The sequence below is a fragment of the Felis catus genome, chromosome B3, assembly GCF_018350175.1.
Source record: "Felis catus isolate Fca126 chromosome B3, F.catus_Fca126_mat1.0, whole genome shotgun sequence".
NCBI lineage: Eukaryota > Metazoa > Chordata > Mammalia > Carnivora > Felidae > Felis > Felis catus.
In genome coordinates this window covers 115261463-115283326 of record NC_058373.1, presented here as the reverse complement: position 1 = coordinate 115283326, position 21864 = coordinate 115261463, and the positions used below count along the sequence as shown (strand labels likewise).

At 46.0% G+C, this 21864-nt stretch overlaps 1 protein-coding gene across 2 annotated transcripts; it reads left to right on the top strand.

Moving 5' to 3' along the window:
* Nucleotides 1–793: 793 nt before the first annotated feature.
* SLC10A1 (solute carrier family 10 member 1) lies at nucleotides 794–21005 on the top strand. Of its 2 annotated transcripts, none has more exons than XM_019833207.3 (5): nucleotides 794–1348; nucleotides 10316–10418; nucleotides 16418–16596; nucleotides 18160–18356; nucleotides 20290–21005. In XM_019833207.3, exons 1-5 carry the CDS (start codon nucleotides 993–995, stop codon nucleotides 20394–20396), a joined length of 942 nt encoding a protein of 313 aa, XP_019688766.1. In that variant the 5' UTR covers nucleotides 794–992; the 3' UTR covers nucleotides 20397–21005. The 2 variants fall into 2 exon arrangements, with proteins under 2 accessions (XP_019688766.1, XP_003987831.1); XM_003987782.5 differs by having other exon boundaries at nucleotides 795–1348; nucleotides 10316–10526.
* Nucleotides 21006–21864: the final 859 nt, after the last annotated feature.

The following is a 21864-nucleotide window of genomic DNA, read 5'->3' as shown; positions in this document are numbered from 1 at the left end:
CTTTCTACTTCCGGGCCCAGAGCCTGGCTCCCAGCCAGAGACACACAGGCACAGAGCAAAAGTAGAGCGGTCTGGAAATCAAAAAGGAAAGCCTGTGCATTCCTGCTTCCTTCTCAGCAAGTTGCCCAAGCAACGAGGCCACTGAGGCTGCTGGCTGGGACATCGGAGCACAAACAAATCTCCTCAGCCAGGATTCCCTGAGAGCTGCCTTTTAGGAAAAAAGCCCCCCAGGCTTCTTGAGAGCCCCTCACCATCCCAGCAGGCTCTACCCCCTCGCACCTGTTCTGTCCGGGTTTGGAAATAAGATAAGGGCTTCTGCAGGCACCTGTCAGCTTCCAGGAGAAGATCCAGGGACTTATCTCCTTCTGGAAGCCAGCAGCACACCTGCCCCTACCTTGTCCCACAGCGCCTTGAGATAGGCTACCTATGTCCGGGAAGGAAATGCAACACCCGACAGTCTCACTACATGGGTTTGGGGGCAGATGGAGGGGACCCGCTGGGCATGGGGAGGGCGTCTTCCCCGAATGAGAATCGAGGCATCAGAGACTGAACAGAGAACAAGAAGGACCTGGCCTGGATCAGTGCTGGCCGTGGACGGGTCCCCAGAGACAGAATGTTTGTGGCACATGCTCTGTGGGCAGTAAAGGACAGAAATGGCCCTCTTGTCCCAGAGGCAGCCAAGTGTTAAGGGGGGGTGGGGGGAGGGAGTATAAGTGACATCCAGGAAGGGTGCAGAGGTACAGAAACTGGAAGAAGCAGGGAAGGCCAGGCAGATAAGGCTCTGGGTTCTCTCCCCTTTGGGGCCACAGCCAGAGGACAGAACACCCAGTTGCATAATCCTTCTATTTGCCCAGAGCCACATTTTGTCCTGAAGCTTGCTGCCCTGGGAGGTGACGGAAGAAGGCACCCAGCAAAGACCGGGCAGGGAAGGGAGTCGGCAGCGAACGAGGGGTGTGCCGGGTGCCCCTGGCCTTCCGCCGCCACACAGGAGAATGGAGCCCCACAATGTGACTGCCACGCTCAACTTCACCCTTCCACCCAACTTCGGCAAGCGCCCCACCGACAAGGCACTGAGCGTCATCCTGGTGTTCCTGCTCCTTATCATCATGCTCTCGCTGGGCTGCACCATGGAGTTCAGCAAGATCAGGGCTCACTTCTGGAAGCCTAAGGGGCTGGCCATCGCCCTGATAGCACAGTACGGCATCATGCCCCTCACCGCCTTTGCACTGGGCAAGGTCTTCCAGCTCAACAACATTGAGGCGCTGGCCATCCTTGTCTGCGGCTGCTCACCCGGGGGGACCCTGTCCAACATCTTCAGTCTGGCCATGAAGGGGGACATGAACCTCAGGTAGGACTGGAGGTGAGGAGGGAGCAGGCTGGGCATGGGAGCTGCATTGGAGATGTCAGAGTCTAGGGGGAAAGCTGGGCTAAAGCCAGGATGGGGCGTGAGCGGGGGCCAGGTGGATGCTGGGGCAGGGGGTGGTGGGCATTGTCGTCCAGAGTCTATGCAGGGCTGGAGGTAGGATCTGGGGTAGACCTTGGTTTAAACACCAAGTCAAAGGGGCCCACCTGGTCCAGGGGCCTCCTGAAGACTCCCTCACAAGTGGGCCACAAGGACTGTCTTGAAGGAGTAGTGATTTAAACCCGAGGGGCCTCTGGGAAACTCTGCCCACTTACCATGGTGGGCAAGTGGTCTGCCTTGAGACCAGAGGTCCGAAAGGGAGTGCAGATGGTCCAAGCCACCCTGGAACCACAGAGCACTTCCAATCCCTGCAGAATAGGCAAGACGTTCCAAAGATCCTTCCAACTATCCAGGCAGTGAGGGGTTCTTTTAACTTTCCCTGTGGGCCCATCGGGCACAGGAACGCATCTGTGCAAACACACAACCAGGCAGATCCTCGAGTTTCCTAACACCGGCACAGGCCATGCTTGGCCACATCTCAGCCCAACTGGGAGGGAAAACACCAGCAGTGTCCTCTCACCCAAAGCCTCCGAGCAGAAGTCGGCAAAGGCTCATTTCCGCAGGCGCCGGCTGAACACCTGTCCTTCCAAACAGGTGGGACTCTGATCTAGAACACTTGCCAGAATGAGGCCATTTCAGTCCGGGGCTCCAGCCCCAGCAGCAGCCCACGCTGGCTGAGGGAAACTCATCAGCGAAAGCTCTTGCCTTTCTGTGAGGCTCAGTCCCCAGCCTGCCTCCTCTGACGTTCAGTCCTCAGTGGAGACCTTCTTCCATCCATGCCTGTGTTGGCCAGCACCCTACCAACTCCAGTAAGCAAACCAGACAACTAAGGAAACCCCGCCTGTGATGTAGAGCGAGACCACCGCTCTTTAAATGAAAAAAAAACAAGAGTGAGCTGGTCCTTCCTGGGACCCACCACCCGAGCTCTGGCCTCTCCACCCACGAGACTCAGCCCTCACGGAGGTAGCTGATGGGAAGAGAGGCACAAAGAGGGGACTTGGCTCGTACAGTCTTCCCTGGGAACACGTTCAACTACCTGTGAGGAAATTCTTCCCTCCGTCTGATCCGAGTCCTTCCTGCCGCACAGCAAACCGTCAGTCTTTGGTCTGCCCTGTGGACGCGGCTCATTGCAGCCTCTGTGTCCTGAGAAATCCAGACTGTATCTTAATTCCAGTGCAGAAGGGGTGCAGGAAGTCGGGGGTCAGGGAAGGGCTCTGTGAACCTGCAGAAACGGCAGAGCAAGGAAGGACCATGTAAAGAACAAGGAGACATTTTTCAGTGTAAGTGACCAGATGTCCCAGCCTCATCAGCCAATGGGTGCCAGTGAGGTCTCTCCAGTTAGGCCTGCATTTCTGAGGTTCGAGACCCCCCCCGGCCCAGCCTCAGTGACTCAGGAACGTGAGCCTTCATGCTCGCCTGCCCAGCCTCCCTGTCTGGGCCCGTGGGGACTCTCACTTCTACCAAGACTCCACAAAGACAATGTTGGGATGGCCACCTCCTGCCATATCGTCCCTGCAAACAGACAAACCTCCCGCGCACATTAAACCATGCCTTAGAGCCCAATGGTGCAATATGTATCTCATCATCTACCTTCACGCGCTGCCAGACTTTAAATTCCAATTGGAGTTCATCTGGGACAACATGTTACATGTATTATACTGAAAGGATACTGATAATAAAAAACAGCCAGGCACTGCTCCAAGCACTTTCCGTGAAATCCTCATACAGCATCCCGTGAGGAGGTGCTGTAAATAGTCCCATTTTAAAGATGAGGAAATTGAGGGTTGCCTGGGTGGCTCAGTCAGTTGAGCATCTGACTTTGGCTCGGGTCGTGATCTCACGGTTCACAGGTTCAAGCCCCACGTCGGGCTCTGTGCTGACAGCTTGGAGCCTGGAGCCTGCTTCGGATTCTGTGTCTCCCTCTCTTTCTGCCTCTCCCCCGCTCATGCTCTGTCTCTCTCTCTCTCTTTCTCAAAAATGAATAAACATTAAATAATAATAATAATAAAGATGAGGAAACTGAGTCTAAGAAAGGTTAATACATTTGTCCAAGGTCTGGGAGACTCCAGATCCTGCACCTTTACTCAAATACCTTCATGGGGTGCCTGGGTGGCTCAGCCAGTTGAGTGTCCAACTCTTGATTTCCACTCAGGTCATGATCAGGTGGTGGGATCGAGCCCTGTGTGGGGCTCCGTGTTGAGCATGAAGCCTACTTGGGATTCTCTCTCTCTCTGATTCTCTCTCTCTCTCTCATCTCTCTCCCTCTGTCCCTCCCCCTGCTCAGGCACTCTCTCTAAAATAAAAATTTTTTTTATAAAAAAAGAATTTTTTTAAAATCCTTTCAGGGCCCGGCATGTGTATAGATGAGCCAAGTGGCTGATGAGCCCCCTAAGCAGGGCAGATGCCGCATGTCTGCCGTGGGTGTTCTATGGGAGCCACTGTGGCCGATTCAAGAGAAGGCATTTTTAAGTGAATCTCCATTTTTAAGTGAAATCTCCAAATTTTTCAATATTGGCAACTCATTAAAAAATTTTAAGGGGCGCCTGGGTGGCGCAGTCGGTTAAGCGTCCGACTTCAGCCAGGTCACGATCTCGCAGTCCGTGAGTTCGAGCCCCGCGTCGGGCTCTGGGCTGATGGCTCGGAGCCTGGAGCCTGTTTCCAATTCTGTGTCTCCCTCTCTCTCTGCCCCTCCCCCCTTCATGCTCTGTCTCTCTCTGTCCCAAAAATAAATAAACGTTGAAAAAAAAATTAAAAAAAAAATTTTAAAACACGGTGCAAGCCAAAAAAAAAAACAAACGTGTGTTCAGGAGCCAGCTGTAGCTCAAAGTCTGCCAGTACGAGACCTCTCTTTAAGTACAAAACGATATGATTTGCCACTGAGAGTTGGGGTGGGGGCGGTTAAGACTCCCATTGCATTTTATAGACGAGGAGCCGAAGTCCAGAGACCTACCAGAGGTTTCCCAGAATTTGGGGGGAAAGTGTACAGATGTCCAAAAGCAGGGCATGTGCAGTGCTCTGAGAACTTAAGCAGGAAGGAGGAGTAAGGAACTCCACGTGCCCCTTTCCCTCTGGCCCTCTGTCCCCCGGGGGACAACCAGGTCCATGATGTTCCTACGGAACAGGCTCCAGTCTCCGAAATGGAGCCTGGTCAAGTCACCTCCCCTCCCTGTCTCTCAGGGCAAACTGAGGATCGCGACAGTCATAGACACCAGCAAGGTAGGAGGTGCACCCGGCACCTGCACAGCAGTCCACCAGAGGTCTTGGGGCATGGTTTCCAAGGCACACCCCGAGGCACACCGCGTCCCAGAGCAAATTCCAGAACTCCTGACACACCAAGCCAAAGTAAGCATGACTCCTCTGCTCAAGGACATCAAAACAAGCACACTAGTTGTGTGTGGCTCTTCTCCTCAGAAGAGATCAATAGTAGCCCTGTAGCCCCTGTGCGCCCCTCCCCAATCCCGTGCCCCCTACCCACCCAGAGGGAGCACAGACCCTTTTATACTATTGCTACAGGCAGTACTTGTATATATCCATAGGCAAGATACATTGTTGTCCTTGTACGTTCTTAAAATTTGTATAAACAGTACCATACTGCCCTTATCATTTGCCAGCTTGCTTTTTTGAGATGTAGGCATATGAATAAAATAGCTACTTTGTGCCTCTGGACTGCAGTGTCCTTTGCTTGAATGTATCTGTTCTAGTGGCAGACGTTTCGGGGGATTTCTCGTTCTGCTGCTGTGAACAGTCTTGTACCCTATGCCCCTGCGCTGCCACGTGAGAGTGTATATAATAAAAACAGCACTTCTAGGTCGTAGGGTTCACACATCCACAAATGAGTCTCCAGAGTAGTCATTCCAGGTCACACTTTCCCGAGCAGTGTAGATAGATCCTTCTTCCTCCTTGTCTTCGCTGTACTCGGGAGTTGTCAGACTGATAGTTTTCGCCACCTGGTAAGAGTGAAATGGGTCACAGCAGTGTTAAATGTGATCTCAAGAGAGGCTTAGCACATTGTCATAGGTTTATTGACCGTTTGGCGGAAGACTGGTTCACCATTCGTCTTCCAGAAATAAGTCTTTGCCTGTTTCTCTAATGAACTGTTGTGTTTTTTTCTCTTTGATTTGTAGTTATTTGTTGTTTTTACGCGTTGCAGTGGTCTACTCAGTTTGGGGCTGGCCTTTATATTTTGATAATGATGTCTCGTAACACAGAGTGCTTATTTTAATTTAGTTGAATTTACCAATATTTTTTCTTAGTTTGTGTTTGGTGGGGGGTCCTTTAGGAAATCATTTACTACACTCAAGGTCATGAAGATATTCCCCTATATTTTCTTTGACAAGTTTCAAAGTTATGCTTTTCACATGGAGATTTGCAATCAACCTAGCGCTTATTTTTACGTATGGTGTGATCTAATTTTATCTTTTCCATATGAATAGAGAAAATTCCCAGTACCACTGAGTGAATTTTTCTCCAGTAAGTTGTACTGCCATCTCTCACATAGATAACATTCACAAATGTGCATGGGTTTGTGTCTGGGATGTCTCCTCTATTGGTCTATGTGGCTCTTTGCACGAGCACCAAATTTTCTTAATTACAATGACTTTATAAGTCTCAATATTTGAAAGGCAAATCCCCACACCATGTTCTTCCTGAAAATTATGTTAGCTATTGTTGGCCCTTAACTCTTCACTTGAATTTGGGGATTAGCTCTCAAGTCTACAAAAATATTTCTGGACTGTTGATTAAATTCATAGATAAATTTAGAGGCCATCTTTATAATATTGGGTCTTCCCATCCATGAAAATGATAGAGCTTTTCTTTTTATTTGGACTTTATACCTTTCTATGGAGTTTTATAATTTCTTCTATAAAGATCTTGCATATCTCTTTTAGATTTATTTCTAAATATTTTATATTTGTTTCTTTTTCTTAATTTATTTATTTTGAGAAAGAGACAGAGAATGAGCAGGGGAGGGGCAGAGAAAGAGAGAGAGAGAATCCTAAGCACTCTCTGCAGATCCCGACGTGGGGCTTGAACTCACCAACAGTGAGATCGTGACCTGAGCTGAAGCCCAAGAGTCGGATGCCTAACTGACTGAGCCACCCAGGCGCCTCCTTCATATTGTTAATGTTTTTAGAAACTCATGGATTCTCTTCCTTACTAGTTATGAATTCACTTGGATTTCCTCTGTTGACAGTCCAATCATTGGCATGTAATGAAAGTCTGGTTTCTTTTTTCCCCATCCCATACAGTTTCTATTTCTTGTTTTGCTGTGCTAGCAAAGACATATATAGGATGATTTACAATAACTGTGATAGTAATAGATATCATTTGCTTTATCTTTCTTCTTAGAGGAAACTTTTTTTTAATGCTTAGTTTTGAGAGACCAAGAGAGTGTGAGCAGGGCAAGTGCAGCGAGGAGAGGGGGACAGAGAATCCCAGGTTGGTTCCACCCTGACAGCAAAGAGCCCTATGTGGGGCTGGAACCCATGAATCAGGAGACCATGACTTGAGCCAAGGTCAGATGCTTAACCAACCGAGTCACCCAGGCGCGCCCTAAGAGGAAACTTTCTAATTTTTCACCATGAAGTTTACTGTTTGCTGTACTTTTTGATAGATACCCTTTTCAGGTTAAGGAATTCTATTCTGTTGCTAGTGTGCTAATTTTTGTAATGCATGAGCATTGAATTTTGTTGAATGACAATTTTCTGTATCTATCAAATGATACCATTTTTACTTTAATGTGATAATACAGTGATATAGGTCAGTGGATTTAGTCTAATGTTAACCCACTCTTACATTGCTGGGACAAACCCATCTTATTTTTTGTATTATTTTATAAAAGCATTGCTAATCTGCTAATAATGTATTTATGACTTCTCCTTCTTTGTTCACGAGAACGGCCCCTAACTTTCCTTCCTCATGATATCCTTTTGCAGCTTTGGTTCTAAAATGACACTACCCATATACAATAAATTGGGGCATACAATTTACAATACAAAAGGTTTCCCCCTTTTGTATTGTCTGTATAATAGTGAGACCATCTGTACTTTGAACGTCTGGCCGAGCTCTGCTATAAAACCATATACATCATGTGGGGTTTGGAGGGTAGGTTTTCACTTCCTTCATATCCTTCAGCAATACTAAGGTTTCAGCTTCATTTTGAATTGGTTTTTGTAGTTTTTATTTCCCAGGAAATTGTCCATTCAATCTAAACTGAAAAATGAAAGTACAAAACTGGCCTCGGTTTCTTCTAGAACTCTCTAAAACCTTTAATGTGTCTGCAGTTATGTTCCCTTTTTCATTCCTAATACAATCAATGGTGACTTCTCCCTTTTTCCTGGGTTAGCATGCCAGAGGAGTCTTTTCTTGGACTTGGCAGAGAAACTACTCTTGGTTTAATTGACCCTCTCATTGTATGTAATTTTTGTACATCATTTCTTTCCTCTATTTTCATGAGTTTCCTTTGTTTTTTTCTAAGTTTCTGGGTAAGATATTTAGCTCGTTTTTACTCTTCTGCTTTCCCTATATAAACACTTAAGGCTCTAAACATTTTCCTCTAAGAATTATTTTAGCTGCTCCCCAGATTTAATTATTTTTTATTGAGCTATAATTCATATACTGCAAAGTTCACTCTCTTAGAGTGTATCATCCAATAGTTTTCCGTATGCTCGCAAGGTTGTATGACTGTCACCACTATCTACTTCCAGAACATTTAATCATCCCCAAAAGAAACCAGTTAGCAGTCACTACACATTCCTCTCTCACCTGAGCCCCTGGCAACCACTAATCTATTTCATGTCTATCAATTTTATATAAGTGGAATCACACACTATGTGGTCTTTTATGTTTCTCCTTCTTCCACGTAGCACACTGTTGTCAAGGTTCACCCATGTGGTAACACGTAGCAGGTACTTAACACATTGCTTTTTGTGGCTGAATAATATTCAGTTGTATGGATACACCATGTTTTGCTTATCCGTTCTTCAGTTGACATTTTTACTGTTTTCCACTTCTTGGCTATTATGAATAATGCTTCTATGAACATTAGTATACAAGTCTTTGTGTCAACATATGTAACAACGTATGTTTTGATTCTCTTGAGTATGTATCTAGTAGAATTGCTGGGTCGTTCTGTAACTGTCCCATCAACAACACAGGAAGATTCCTGCTTCTTCACATCCTCACCAAACTTATTATCCATCATTTTTATTGTAGCCATACTATTGGGTGTGGTGATCTCCTCATGTTTTGATTTATATTTCTCTAATGACTAATGATGTGGAGCATCTTTTCATGTGCTTATTTGCCATTGGTATATCTTCCTGGATAGTGTCCTTTGAAACACAAACATTTTTAATTCTGAAGAAGTTAAATATATCTATTTTTTTATGTGGTTGTTTGTGCTTTAGGTGTCATTTAAAAAAAATTTTTTTAAGTTTATTGAAAGGGACAGGGACAGCGCGAGTGTGATAGGGGCAGAGAGAGAGGGAGACCGAGAATCCCAAGCAGGCTCCGCACTGTCAGCACAGAGTCTGATGTGATCGAATTCATGAAACCGTGAGATCATGACCCGAGCCAAAATCAAGAGTCGGACACTTACGACTCAGCCAGCCATGTACCCCTCATTTCTACGAATTATTGTGTAATCCAAGGTCAGCTCCCATGTGTTTTAAAACATGTGTGGCATCATTATGCTTTTCCAAATATTTTTTCCGTTATGATTTTATATTTGACTGTGAGATAATTAGATCTTTTCTTTTCCAACAGTTCTTTTATTATGGATATCTCGGTTTCAACTCTCCTTTATAAGCATAAGACCTCAGTTCTGGTCCCTCCCTTGGGCAATAAAACCTAAGCCTCCAGATTCCCAGACAAACACCCCCCCCCCTCCCCACTCCATGCGGTTTAGCTCCAGCCTGACTTCACCCACCAACTCCTTTGCATTCTGTCTCTGGTACCTGGAAACTTCCCTAACTTTCCTACAAGCTCAAATATGTGTTCATAGGTGTTTTAGATGTTCACAGAGGAAGGATTTTCCCATTATTAAGTTCTCAGCATTTTTTGAGGGTCTCTCCTCACCTCTGATGTCTTTTTTTTTAAAAGTTTTATTTAAGTAATCTCTACACCCCCCATGGGGCTCCAATTCATGACCCCAAGATCTACAGTCATATGCTTTTCTGACCGAGCCAGCCACGTGCCTTGCTCTGACATCTTATTCCTAATGATGATACCTCTACCTGTTGCTGTTCTTGATGGCTACATTCTGGCCCTGTTGACCTAGGCCATGCTTGATGTTCAGTTAAGCTATAGTTCACCTCTGTGGAAACAACAAATTAGTGCAGATAGTTAGGGCTGTGGGAGGAGAAACACACACTTAGTGGGGATTTCCTGGGCTCTTGCCAAGCCCTCATGACTAACATGCCCACAAGAATGGAAAGCAGAGTCGTATATTGTCACACGAATATCCGCAAATCCAACAATGTTCCCTAGCAGCTTCATTCTTTTGGGTGGCCTTTCTGGAAGGCCTCTCCCTGTACAGGGTCCTGTGACCAACATGTACTGGATTCCAAATAGAAATGGTAATAGTACAATTAGGATACAAATTAGAGCTGAGAAGATATATTATGACTCAGGCTTTGGAACTCACACTCTATCATAAATAAAGATAAAGCAGAAAGTAAAAAACATGAGACTATCAACCTGTAGCCTGTATCTCTTAAGCCTACTGGGAAAAGGAAAGGAATTAATGTATGTAAAGTGCTTAGCACGGTGCCTGGCACGTAGCAGGCACTCAACAAATAGTCTATATTAACGGGTGCTGTCTCTGTACTCTCCCCTGCTTCTCCCACCCAGTATCGTGATGACCACCTGCTCCACCTTCTGTGCCCTGGGCATGATGCCCCTCCTCCTGTATGTCTACTCCAGGGGGATCTATTCCGGGGATCTGAAGGACAAGGTACCTTATGGAGGCATTGTGATATCACTAATCCTGGTTCTCATTCCCTGTGCCACTGGGATCTTCCTCAATGCCAAACGGCCACAATATGTACCCTATGTCAAGAAGGTAAGAACCCGGGGCCCTGTGCAGGGAACAAGAGCACCACCATCATCTCAATGTATGGCTTGAACAGAGTCATTTGGGCTTTTTCCGTGTCCGTTTCCTTCCTCGTTGGAGAATGCAAAGGGTCTAGTATTGGTACACTTACCTCGTGGGCTGGTAATGTACATGAGAATCCTTTGGAAAAGTTAGGAGGAAAATTGTCTTTGTAACACATTTCATAACACAATTATCAGCCATCATTATTTTAATAACCCAAAGGCTTGTGTGATGCACTGCCCAGATGCTAAGTTTTATGCTACACACTCTGAAGCTTCATTGCCATCAAGGAGTCGGGTGCTAGCAGAAAGTGGAGGAACACACGAGAAAGATCACATACAGCACACGGGCAGGTGGGTGTGGTTGGATGTAAGAAGGTGGGGTGAGGAGCAGGGAGTCTAGAAAGGCTTCCTGGAGAGGACAGGCTTGGAAAGGGTAGGATGTGGGTCAGCCTGGGGAGAAGTCTGGATAGAGGACACTCGGGGGGAACGAGGGCAAACTTGGCTGACTTTACGAGAAGCCACAGAAGAGCCCAGGGCAACAGGTGGTGTATGTGCTCCTAGCATTTCAGGTGTGGGGTGGGAGGGAGAGGGGTAGGGCCCCAGAGGGCTGGGGGTGGAGGGGCACTGTGGTCACACTCAGGACATCATGCCACTGCCTTGCCCTCGGAAGAATTACAGACTCTTGGAGCGTCGCCTTGGTCCCTCTACCAACTTTGTGACCCTGGAGCTCAGTCCCAGTCAGTCTCCCCTCCAGCTCACTGCTCACCCCTCAGAGCCCCAGCTCATCCTGGTACTCCTGACACTCCGAGAGCCTGCTTTTGTCTCTGCCCTGGGTCGATGCCTTGGGCCAACCTACAGGGCATGCTGCCTGGAAGCCCAAGGCTTGGCGGCAGTTTGGGGCTTGGAACAAAGAAGCTGCAAGTCAGGTTCTCAGGACTTTTCGGTTTTCACACCACCACCGTCCAGGGTAGTTCCGCCCTTGTCCTGGCACGGTCCCCATACAGTGGCCACAGCGCCCCTTCCCACCCTGTTGGAAGACCCGGAAAGGTCATTCCTCCTTTCCGAGTTCGAACACCCCACCTCAGCTCTGGATGGCACCATCCATCCCCCTACTCTCGCTTCTCAGAGATGTCCTTTCATCGATTATGGCCCCCAACCTCCAAAGCCTCCCCCAACTTCATTCTCATCTCTTAAGTCTCCGCATGTTTTTTCACAATTGGTGTTGACACAGGTTCACTGCTCTCCAATCTTAAAAAAACAAAACAATCCCTACAGGGCTCCAACACTTCCCTTTCCTTCCCTACCTACACTTCAGGAAACATCCCTCCAGCACACACCTTTCCCCCACCACTCCCGCCAGGGCTGCTCTCACAGGTAGCAGGCTCTCAAGTTAGTCTCAGCTACTTGAATCCCTCTTCTCTCCTCCTTGGTCTCCCATCCATTCAGCGTCTCGATGACCACCTGTTCTTTCTTCACCAAATCCAACAGACATTTCTCATCCATCCTTAACGATTTAGCAACTTTTGGCATGGTTGACCACCGCTTCCCTCTCAGAAGCCTCCTCCCTCAGCTGGGCGCTCCTGCTTTTCCTGTATCTTTCTGGCACGTCTCTTTGTACTCCCTGATGAGTTCCTCTGGTAAAAGTTACTTCTCTGCCTTCGCCCAAGCTTTCTTTTCTTGCCAAATTTCCCAAAGCCCAGGGTCTCTCCACCACAGATCTGGTCCTTCTCAATGACCATCTACAAGCTGATGACTTCCAGAATACCATCTTCAGCCCTCAACCTTTTCCAACTGCAGGATCCACCCATCCATCCATCCGTCCATCATTTAAGCAGGCTTCACACCTAGCAGAGCGCAACATGGGGCTTGAACTCACAACACCGAGTTGGAGACCTGAGCTGAGATCAAGAGTTGCACGCTTAACCAACTGAGCCACCTACCCACGTGCCCCCAGGATCCATTTAACTGCCAAATCTTTCTACCTGAATGTCTCATGCATTTAAAACTCAGTATGTCTTTTTTGTTTCAAGTTCCTTAAATTCCACTTAGTTAACATATAGTGTGATATTAGCTTCAGGAGTAGAACTTAGTGATTCATCAGTTCCATATAATACCCTGTGCTCATCACAAGTGCCCTCCCTAATATGCATCACCTACTTAGCCCATACCCTGCCCACCTCCCCTCCAGCAACCCTCATCTTGTTCTCTATAGTTATGGTTTGCCTCTCTCTTTTCCCCTTATGTTCATCTGTTTTGTTTCTTAAATTCCACGAGTGGAATCATGTCTTTTTTTTTTCTGACTTATTTTCTAATCACATTACACTGTAGTTCCATTCACGCCATTGTAAATGGCAAGATTTCATTCTTTTTTATGGCTGAGTAGTACTCCATTTGTGTGTGTGTGTGTGTGTGTGTGTGTGTATCACAATTTCTTTACCCATTCATCAGTTGATGGACATTTGAGCTCTTTCCATAATTTGGCTATTATTTATCTTTATTTTAAAAATTTTAATTTATAATCTGGCTATTGTTGATAGTGCTGCTATAAACATTAGGTGCATGTGCCCCTTCAAATCAGTTTTGTATCCTTCGGGTAAATACCTAGTAGTGCAATTGGTGGGTCCTAGGGTAGCTCTATTTTGAGCTTTTTGAGGAACCTCTGTACTGTTTTCCAGAGTGGCTGCACCAGTTTGCATTCCTGCCAACAGTGTAAGAGGGTTCCCTTTCTCCACGTCTTTGCCAACATCTGTTGTTTCCTGAGTTAATTTTAGCCATTCTGACAGGTGTAAGGTGATATCTTATTGTAGTTTTGATTTGTATTTCCCTGATGAGTGATGAACATCTTTTCATGTGTCTGTTGGCCATCTGTATATCTTCTTTGGAAAAATGTCTATTTGTGTCTTCTGCCCATTTCTCCACTGGATTATTTGGTTTTTGGGTGTGGAGTTTGAGAAGTTCTTTATAGATTTTGGATACTAACCCTTTATCAATTATGTCATTTTGCAAATCTCTTGTTTTAGTTTTGTTGTTTCCTTCACTGTGCAAAAAAGGTTTTTAGCTTGTAGAAGTCATAACAAATGAAAGGTGGTTCAAGATGGTGGCACAGAAAATTCTTGCAGTCACTTTCCACAGACACACCAAACACACACTTATATATGGTCAGTATGTCTTAACGCCATCTCCTCCCCGTTATTATCTCAAAGAATGGCATTCCATGTGCCCAGCTGCCTAAGCCACAAACCCATTTGGTCTTTTTCAATGTCCTCTCCATTCCCTGTCACATTCACCTGAAGAGGTGATTGGCTATTCTGCTGTCGCTCACTTGGATCCATCTATTCCTCTCCACCTGTGACAACACTACCGTCACTTGGGCCACTATCGTCTCTCACAACTGAAACGGCCTTCGAACCTGGCTCCTCGATCAGGTTCAACCTGAGGATGGAGACGGTAAGAACAAACTCCGTCACGTCTCTCCACTGCTTAAAACACCTCCCTGGTTCCATACTCTCTGCAGGATAAACTTTCAATCCCCTTATGTAGCCTCCCCGGCTCTTCTTGATTTGCTAAAGCCAACCACCCACCACCCTGCCCCCATCAAGCGTTAGCTCTTTTCTCTTTGCACATGTCCTTCCCTCTGCCTGGACCACTCCCCACATTAGCAGGGGAAGAAAAACCCAGAAATGTTTGTGTCTATCACTTAATTTCATTCAAGATAGTTTGTGGAGGTACAGGAATACTAAAAAGAAAAAAAAAATGTAAAAATGTGAAGTGACCTCTGATAATCATTTAATCCAACTCTGTTCTTCCTCATCTTATAGGTGAAGAAGCCAAGGATCATAGTTAGTCACAACTAATATAAGAATATATCTCCTTCTTAACTCAGAATTTAAAATATTTTTAATATTTATTTTTGAGAGAGGGAGATGGACAGAGGAACAGAGCATGAGCGGGGAGGGGCAGAGAGGGAGACACAGAATCCGGAGTAGGCTCCAGGCTCCAAGCTGTCAGCACAGAGCCTGATGCGGGGCTCAAACCACAAACTGCGAGATCCATGATCTGAGCCAAGTCAGACCGTTAACCAACTGAGCCAACCAGGCGCCCCCTAGAGACTTTCAAATCAAAATCACCCAATTTCTAACTGGCTCTGGCAAAAGGTATCTGCTCGTAAACACATTACCCAGTGGGAGGTCACACGTAGATAATGCCAAGATACAATTTCTTGCATGCTCTATTTGGAACGGCAATTCAAGTAATACTTTAACTTACCTAGGCAAGGGCTTATTCGAGTCCGTGTGGTTAGGTCGATGAACCTCAGCATGACCTGGTCGACAAGCCACTTTTACCACAAGCTATCCACCTCCCTTAAATAAGGAAGTCACTCGCTGTTCGAGTGACTCAGCCAGTCCACCTATGCTTTTCCCCTACCTGCTGCTACTGGTGAACTGCCTCACCCGTCTCACGGCGTCTGCCAACCTGTGGCTTACGCTGCTGCCAGGGTGCTGGGTCTTTTAACACTTGCCTCTGCTCAGGCTTCCCTCGCTGTAGTTCCGCAAACTCCCTCAACGAGAGGATCTGATTTGTTCGGTCATTTCAGCAAGCTGTGGAGGCCACCTTTGTGGGAAGCGCGAGCCAGGTCATCTCCTGGGTCACCGGCAAGCTGATTTGATTGGCTGCCCACGAAATGGACATTCAGCACATGGCTTCAGTGACGTCAGGTGGTACAAAAAACGCAGTGACCTATGAAGAAGCAACTACCTACGGCCTCCGGTCTCAGCGGCAGGTTGTGGACAAATGGCAAGACTGAAGTTTTTCAACTCTGTACCTCTCTCTACAGAAGGGGCACACCAATAGGGAGATATTAGCTCAGACAAGATGCTCTCCAAAGCCTTCAATCTTGACAATATATAGACCCTAACCCTAACCTAACCCTCAGATGGGAAATGCCTCAGAGTTCTCCCTCACACCCTTCCTTGGTACTCATGTGGCCTCAACAGTTCCCAATCTAAGCACTTTCCAACGTGGGACAGGACAACCAGGAAAAACCCTTCCTGGCAGTGAGAGACAAAGCCACTTTAGTGAACACGCAGACTCTTCATCAGCGATGTTTCTGAAGAAAGATCTTGATCGAAAGGGAGCAACGTGGGGTGTCTGGGTGGCTCAGTCGGTTAAGCCTCTGACTCTGGCAGGTTATGATCTCACGGTTCGGGAGTTTGAGCCCCCCATCGTTGTCAGCAAGGAGCCTGCTTTGGATTCTCTCCCCCCCCCTTGCTCTGTGCCTTCCCCATGCACATGCTCACTCAAAATAAACTTAAAAAGTGGGGGACAAAGGTGCAAGGAAAATCTCGTATGAAATGGAGCCTGGAAGTCTTGAAGGGAAAGCTCTCATACACTACCACTGGCCTAATGGAAAGCTTACTTTACATACCCCAGCACGAGGAAGTATTTCTCCTTCCCAGCAATAGCCCAGCCAAGGAGAACTAACTGCATGAAGCAGACCCTCCCGGCCTCTTTTCCTCTCTACAAGCAAGTCCCTGTCCCGTGTACTCAGGACTTGCCTATGGTTCGCCATGGCTTGCTTGTCCCAAACTAAACTTCCTCTATTTCCAAATAAATTCATTTTGCTGGTAAACATCTGGCTCTTTTCTAAGTCAACAGTAACAAGAATGTTAATTATTAGGTCTCTGTCCTCCAAGAAGCTTCCTAGCTACTGATTAGGAATTCCAAATAGATGGGAGATAAAAGGTTTTTTTGCACTCCCTCGGTTTCCACCTGATACCCACCACCCATGCTCCGTCACTCTGCTCCTCCCCATCCCCCACCACCCTAATTGCCTTTTCTTCCTGTTTTCATTTACAGGGAGGGACCATCACCATGCTTTTGTTAAGTGTGGCCATCATAGCGCTCTCGGTCATCAACGTGGGCAAGAGTATCATGTTTGTCATGACACCACACTTGCTGGCCACCTCCTCCCTGATGCCTTTCATCGGCTTCCTGCTGGGCTACATCCTCTCTGCTCTCTTCCGCCTCAATGGACGGTAAGTATTGTTTTAAACCTCTGTTCCATCGGCCTCATTCTTGTCCTGGTCTCTCAGGAAAAGGAGACCCAAAACCTAGGAGAGGCATTTTCCTGGCAGTATGTGCAAATGCACCCACTGAACCAGGAACCCTAGACTCGGAGACATATTGGAGATAAGGTATCGAATGGCTTAGGAACAAGAGCATCTAATACCCCAAAGAGCTCATGACAAAGTGCTCCCTCCAGAGCCTAGGCTCCACCTCCTGCTGAAATCTGGTAGGTAACAACACTGGAGCAGTTCCATGCCATCGTGGTAAGTGTTAATATTCCTCCTTCCCCACTCTTCCGCCCTTTCTGCCTAGGCTTCAGTCTTGACAAGGACACCACGGGGTGACAGCTCTGCTAAGTGGCCCTAAGAGCTTTAGTGGTTGTGGACCTCTGCTGAGTCTAATCCAATTTCAAACTCAGGGGCTACTTGCAGGGACAGTCAGCCTGACAATCTGGTGTGGGACAGAGACCCTGTCTACAGTAGCACATTTCAGGAACTTTGCCTCTTGTCAGCCCTAGACAAATGCTGCTGGAGTCTGAACATTAGTAGCACTCTAGTATCCCCCCCCCCCCAAAAAAAAACCACTGCCTTAAAAATAAAACTTATAAAGTTACCCATTTTAAAAAAACACACTAAAAAAAATTACTGTAGAACATATGTAGCATGTGGTTATACAGTTGAGTCAAAAGGCTGTCAATGACTTACTGTACATTGTTTTAAGAGTGACAGGTAATAAATGGCCACACAATCAAGGGCCATCACGGTAGTCTCCCCCTAATAAATGTGTTTTCAGAATTTCTGGTAAGACACTGACCACAACTCCATGAATTAAACATGTATTCATTAGATGTAAACATCCCATCCCCCCTCCCCTTTTTAATGTTTGTTTTAAGAAAGCAAGAGGGACAGGAGGGGCCGGAGAGAGAATCCCAAGCAGGCTCCTCGCTGTGAGCACAGAGCCCATGCGGGGCTTGATCCCATGAACCGAGAGTTCATGACGTGAGCCAAAATCAAGTCAGATGCTTAACAGACTGAGCCACCCAGGTGCCTGTTCTTTAGTCCATAAAACGAGAGCAAAACCATGAACATGTTCCAAAGATATCGGGGCTGAACCAAGTTTGGTTTTTAATCATGAAGTGTTTTGGACTCAGAGATACCCAAACCAGAAACTAGGGAACTGGACAAGGGGCCCAAGCATTTCAGATCATCTTCTGTATGTTCACACTGCAACTGCCCTGTGTGTAAACCCAACACACAAGCCAATGAAGGATAGTGGCTCCCATCTTCCCTTCATCCCTCATCAGCCAGCCATTCTCCCAATTTTAATCTGGTAGTCCTGCAGAAGCAAATGGTGAAACCCCCAAGCTGCTCAAAAATTCTCACGAAAACTCCCGGCCACAAAACTACTAGTCACCACTGACTTCCACGTTCATTCAATGGGTCTTAGGTGATTTGGGAGGGAGAAGGGCCAGTGTCGCACCCTCCTGTCCCTTCTGAGGGCATATAGGGTTGCTTTGTTTGAACCTAACACAGGTGCAGGCGCACTGTCAGCATGGAAACTGGATGCCAAAACGTTCAGCTTTGTTCTACCATTCTCAATGTGACGTTCCCCCCTCAAGTCATTGGGCCACTTTTCTTCTTCCCTCTCCTCTACATGATTTTCCAGCTTGGAGAAGGGGTTCTTCTCATCTCCATCTTTCGTTGCTATGAGAAAATGAAGCCTTCCAAAGGTGAGTACTGAATCATTCTCCTTTGAGTTCTCCCATATCCGACCTGATCCTTTCCAGCAAGTGAGTCTCTGGCAGGGACCTTTGCAAGGGGCTTCAACTCCTATCAAGTCACTAGGAACCAGGTAGCACCAAGAAGTACAAAGGGACTTCAAAGAGCCAAGGCTCTTCTTATAACTCCACTCCATCTCTGCCTTCCAGCTAGGAGAATCAACTGTGGACAGACTTTGCACTTATGGGAGTAAGGCAAAGGGGAGGCCATGGAAGACTCAGGATGAAGAAATGGTCTTGGATATTAAATAGCTATGAGGTGTTAGTTGTGTGAAATGTCCCTACTCACAATCTGGAAAATGCAGTGTTTCCTAGGACTAGGTTCTCCGGTCCTAGAACCAGGTCAGACCACAGTACCACTGGTACTCCTTTATGAAGAAAAACATATTGAAGCAATGCAATCGAATTAGCCAAAATCCAAAAAAAGACTCCCAACTCTGGTTACACAGTAAATAAAACTTAAATATAAGCTTATTAAATAGCTATCACAATAGTTTGATACTTTAAAACCTGATCACTATTGAATTACTTTCTAAACAGCACCTCCTCTAAGATGCTCAGAGCATTTTGCATTCTCTTTAAACTATAATAAACCTCCAGGAAACCCACTAAGTCCCTTCCTTTAAGTGGATTGTTAATGTCTTTTTTTTTTCAAGTCAGGAAACTTTATTTGGAATGACATTTTCAGTATTTTATAATTCTAAACGTATTATATTCATATTATAAAGTATATTCTTAACCACTCAAATCCTTCATTTCCCATGAACTTGAGGACTCCTTCAAGATGTTTTCTACACCCTGGGGATGGACTTAGACCATAGGAGACAACTTCCCCTGGTGATTATCTTCTGGTAGTAAAAGCAAACAAACAATTAGCATATAACTGTGTCAAGCAGCCAAAAAGAAACCATAAGTAGCTGAGCATACTTCAGAACTTTGCGTTTGTTCAAAACTACAGTGTTGGGGAAAAGAACCTCCTCTAATGCTCACCTGAAAGTGACTCAAATCTGTTGCCCGTGAAGTCTGAAATCTCCACCCTCTTGCAAAAGCAGTGAGAGGTGGAATTTTCTAAACTAACCAACCACGTTCCCAAGTTTGCAGGGCTACAACACACTTAAGACCCTCTTCAGAGCCAGTGCACTGTAAGGGCTGATGCGGCTGTGCTGAGGGGGGAGATGCACAACTTTTCATGCTTCTGAGCCCTGTATCTTCTACAAAAATGGGGACAAGATAGGTGAATCCCGACTCCTAGGACCACGACTCCTCACCACCTCCATACAGGCAGAAAAAGGGCTAGGCCAAATACAATGAGGGGGCCATGGAAACTCCACACTTAGAAGACCTCTTAAAGCTATCTCCTCCCTGCGCTTCCTTGCAGAACGCAAGTCCATTCTGCTGAACGTAAACTCTTCCACTGCACTGTCTGTACCAAGAAGTTGGAAAGGAAGTGATTTAAGAGTCAATAATTTATTAGATTGATTGGTAGTATTACCATTAGGAATGTTCAAGGGAAAGCAAAATTAAGTCATGGGAGGGAGCACCTGGGTGGCTCAGTCAGTTAAGTGTCCGATTCCTGATTTTGGCTCAGGTCATGATCTCTAGATTTGTGAGTTTAAGGCCCCCATCAGGCTGCGTGTGGATAGTGCAAAGCCTGCTTGGAATCCTCTCTCTGCCCTTCCCCTGCTCATGCTCTCAAAATAAACAAAACTTAAAAAAAAAAAAAAATTAAAGTAATGGAAGGATGCACGGTAAAAGAGATGGGGGTGGGGGGGAACCACACAAAAACATATAGAATACAACCTAGGATGTGCTGTCTTCCACTGAATAAGCTTTTTTATTAACAGTTACTCTCCTTCCCCACCCTTGACCCCCTTCAACTTTCCAGATAAAACAAAAATGACCTACACAGCTGCTCCAACTGAAGACACGATTCCAGGAGCTCTAGGAAATGGCACCCACAAAGGGGAGGAATGCTCCCCTTGCACAGCCTAGCTCCCCCAGGGGACTGGATTCTGGTCAGAGGATATTTCAGAAAGCCAGTGTGATAGAGTAAAAAGATGAAAGCAACACCAGAAATGAGAGTCTTTCTCCAGCACTGCCAGCAGAAACTATCAGAACTGACAAACCTCGCCTGGTGGGAGGACACAGAGGGAGTCTACCTGAAGAGCCTCGCCTAGCCCCAGCTTAAAAGTTGATACCTGTTTAAAAAATAAAGACTTGTGGGGTGCCTGGGTGGCTCAGTCAGTTAAGTATCCAACTCTTAATGCTAGCTCAGGTCATGATCTCATGGTTTGGGAGTTCAAGTCTGGCATTAGGCGCCATGCTGTCAGTACAGAACCCGCGTAGGATTCTCTCTGTGACACCCCCTCTCAAAAAAATAAAAAAGCTAAAAAATAAAAGAATTCTTCAATGACAGTCCTATGAAGGCAAAAACCAAAACTGCCTTTTGCCCCTGCATCTCCGAAGTGTTCCATAGGCATATGAAAGGCACTCAATTTCTCAACTAGGCAACAAATAGGAACTTTTACCTAAAATCAAATACCCAAATCCTGTTCCAACTTTTGTGACAGAAGAGGGAAATAAATGCTCAGTGCTCCCAGATTTAAACTTCAGAAGTCCTTTCTAACCTTAAAATTTCTCATTCCTTCCCTTTTGAAATCCTATTTGGGGATGGATTAAAGCTCCTAAAAACACCAACGTGATACTACATGTACAAAAAACAGACATAGAATGCAAATGCAATTAAACAAGACTGCCTCAAAATCTCAGTCGTGATGAAATGAACGGACATTTCTGGAGAATACCATCGAAAGTAGAGGGGGAAAGCCAGGAAACAAGAAAACACAACCAACAGAATTGCCCACTAATCTAAAAGTCTAGCCCATCAATTCATGAGCTATCAGTGGTTTTCCTATTATATCCCCTCAAAACTCAGAGAGCTGCAAGCTACTGCAAAAGGGGTCGTTTCTCTATTTAAATCAGATTTCTAAAATTTCAAATTTCCTATGAAATGCTTTACATAACGCTGATATACAATCGTTAGATTCATGAACATCTCATCCTTGCAAATAGCAGACCGTGCCTAATTAAGATTTTCATGCCATTCAGTATGATTAAGTTCAACTGACTGTAAACCCAAGTTAATTTTAAGGCAGCTTCTGGCCAATGTCCAAGACCACCAGTACTCCCAATACCACAGTAAGTTTAAGAATCACCAGTTTGGGTCACTAACAGGCTCTTAATCTGTGAAAAGGTCTATCCACCTACCACTTTTACATATTCTCTTAAACTTAACTGTTCAAATGATTTTGTCTACCACCCAGCCGACCTCACCTGCTAGGAAACTTGGTTAAGCAGAATAGTTTTTTCATGAAAGGAAGGCTGGACTTGGGACCTACTACCCTCAAATTGTCCTTTTAAAGGACTAGATTTTGAGGACTAGATAACAGGAACATATAAA

Bases quoted from the DNA above. Each gene is read 5' to 3' on its own strand.
- SLC10A1 (XM_003987782.5), top strand. From the start codon at position 993: ATGGAGCCCCACAATGTGACTGCCACGCTCAACTTCACCCTTCCACCC. The intron at 10,527-16,417 runs GTAAGAACCCGG...TTTCATTTACAG, and splicing joins ATGTACCCTATGTCAAGAAG to GGAGGGACCATCACCATGCT. The intron at 16,597-18,159 runs GTAAGTATTGTT...AACCTAACACAG, and splicing joins CTCTTCCGCCTCAATGGACG to GTGCAGGCGCACTGTCAGCA.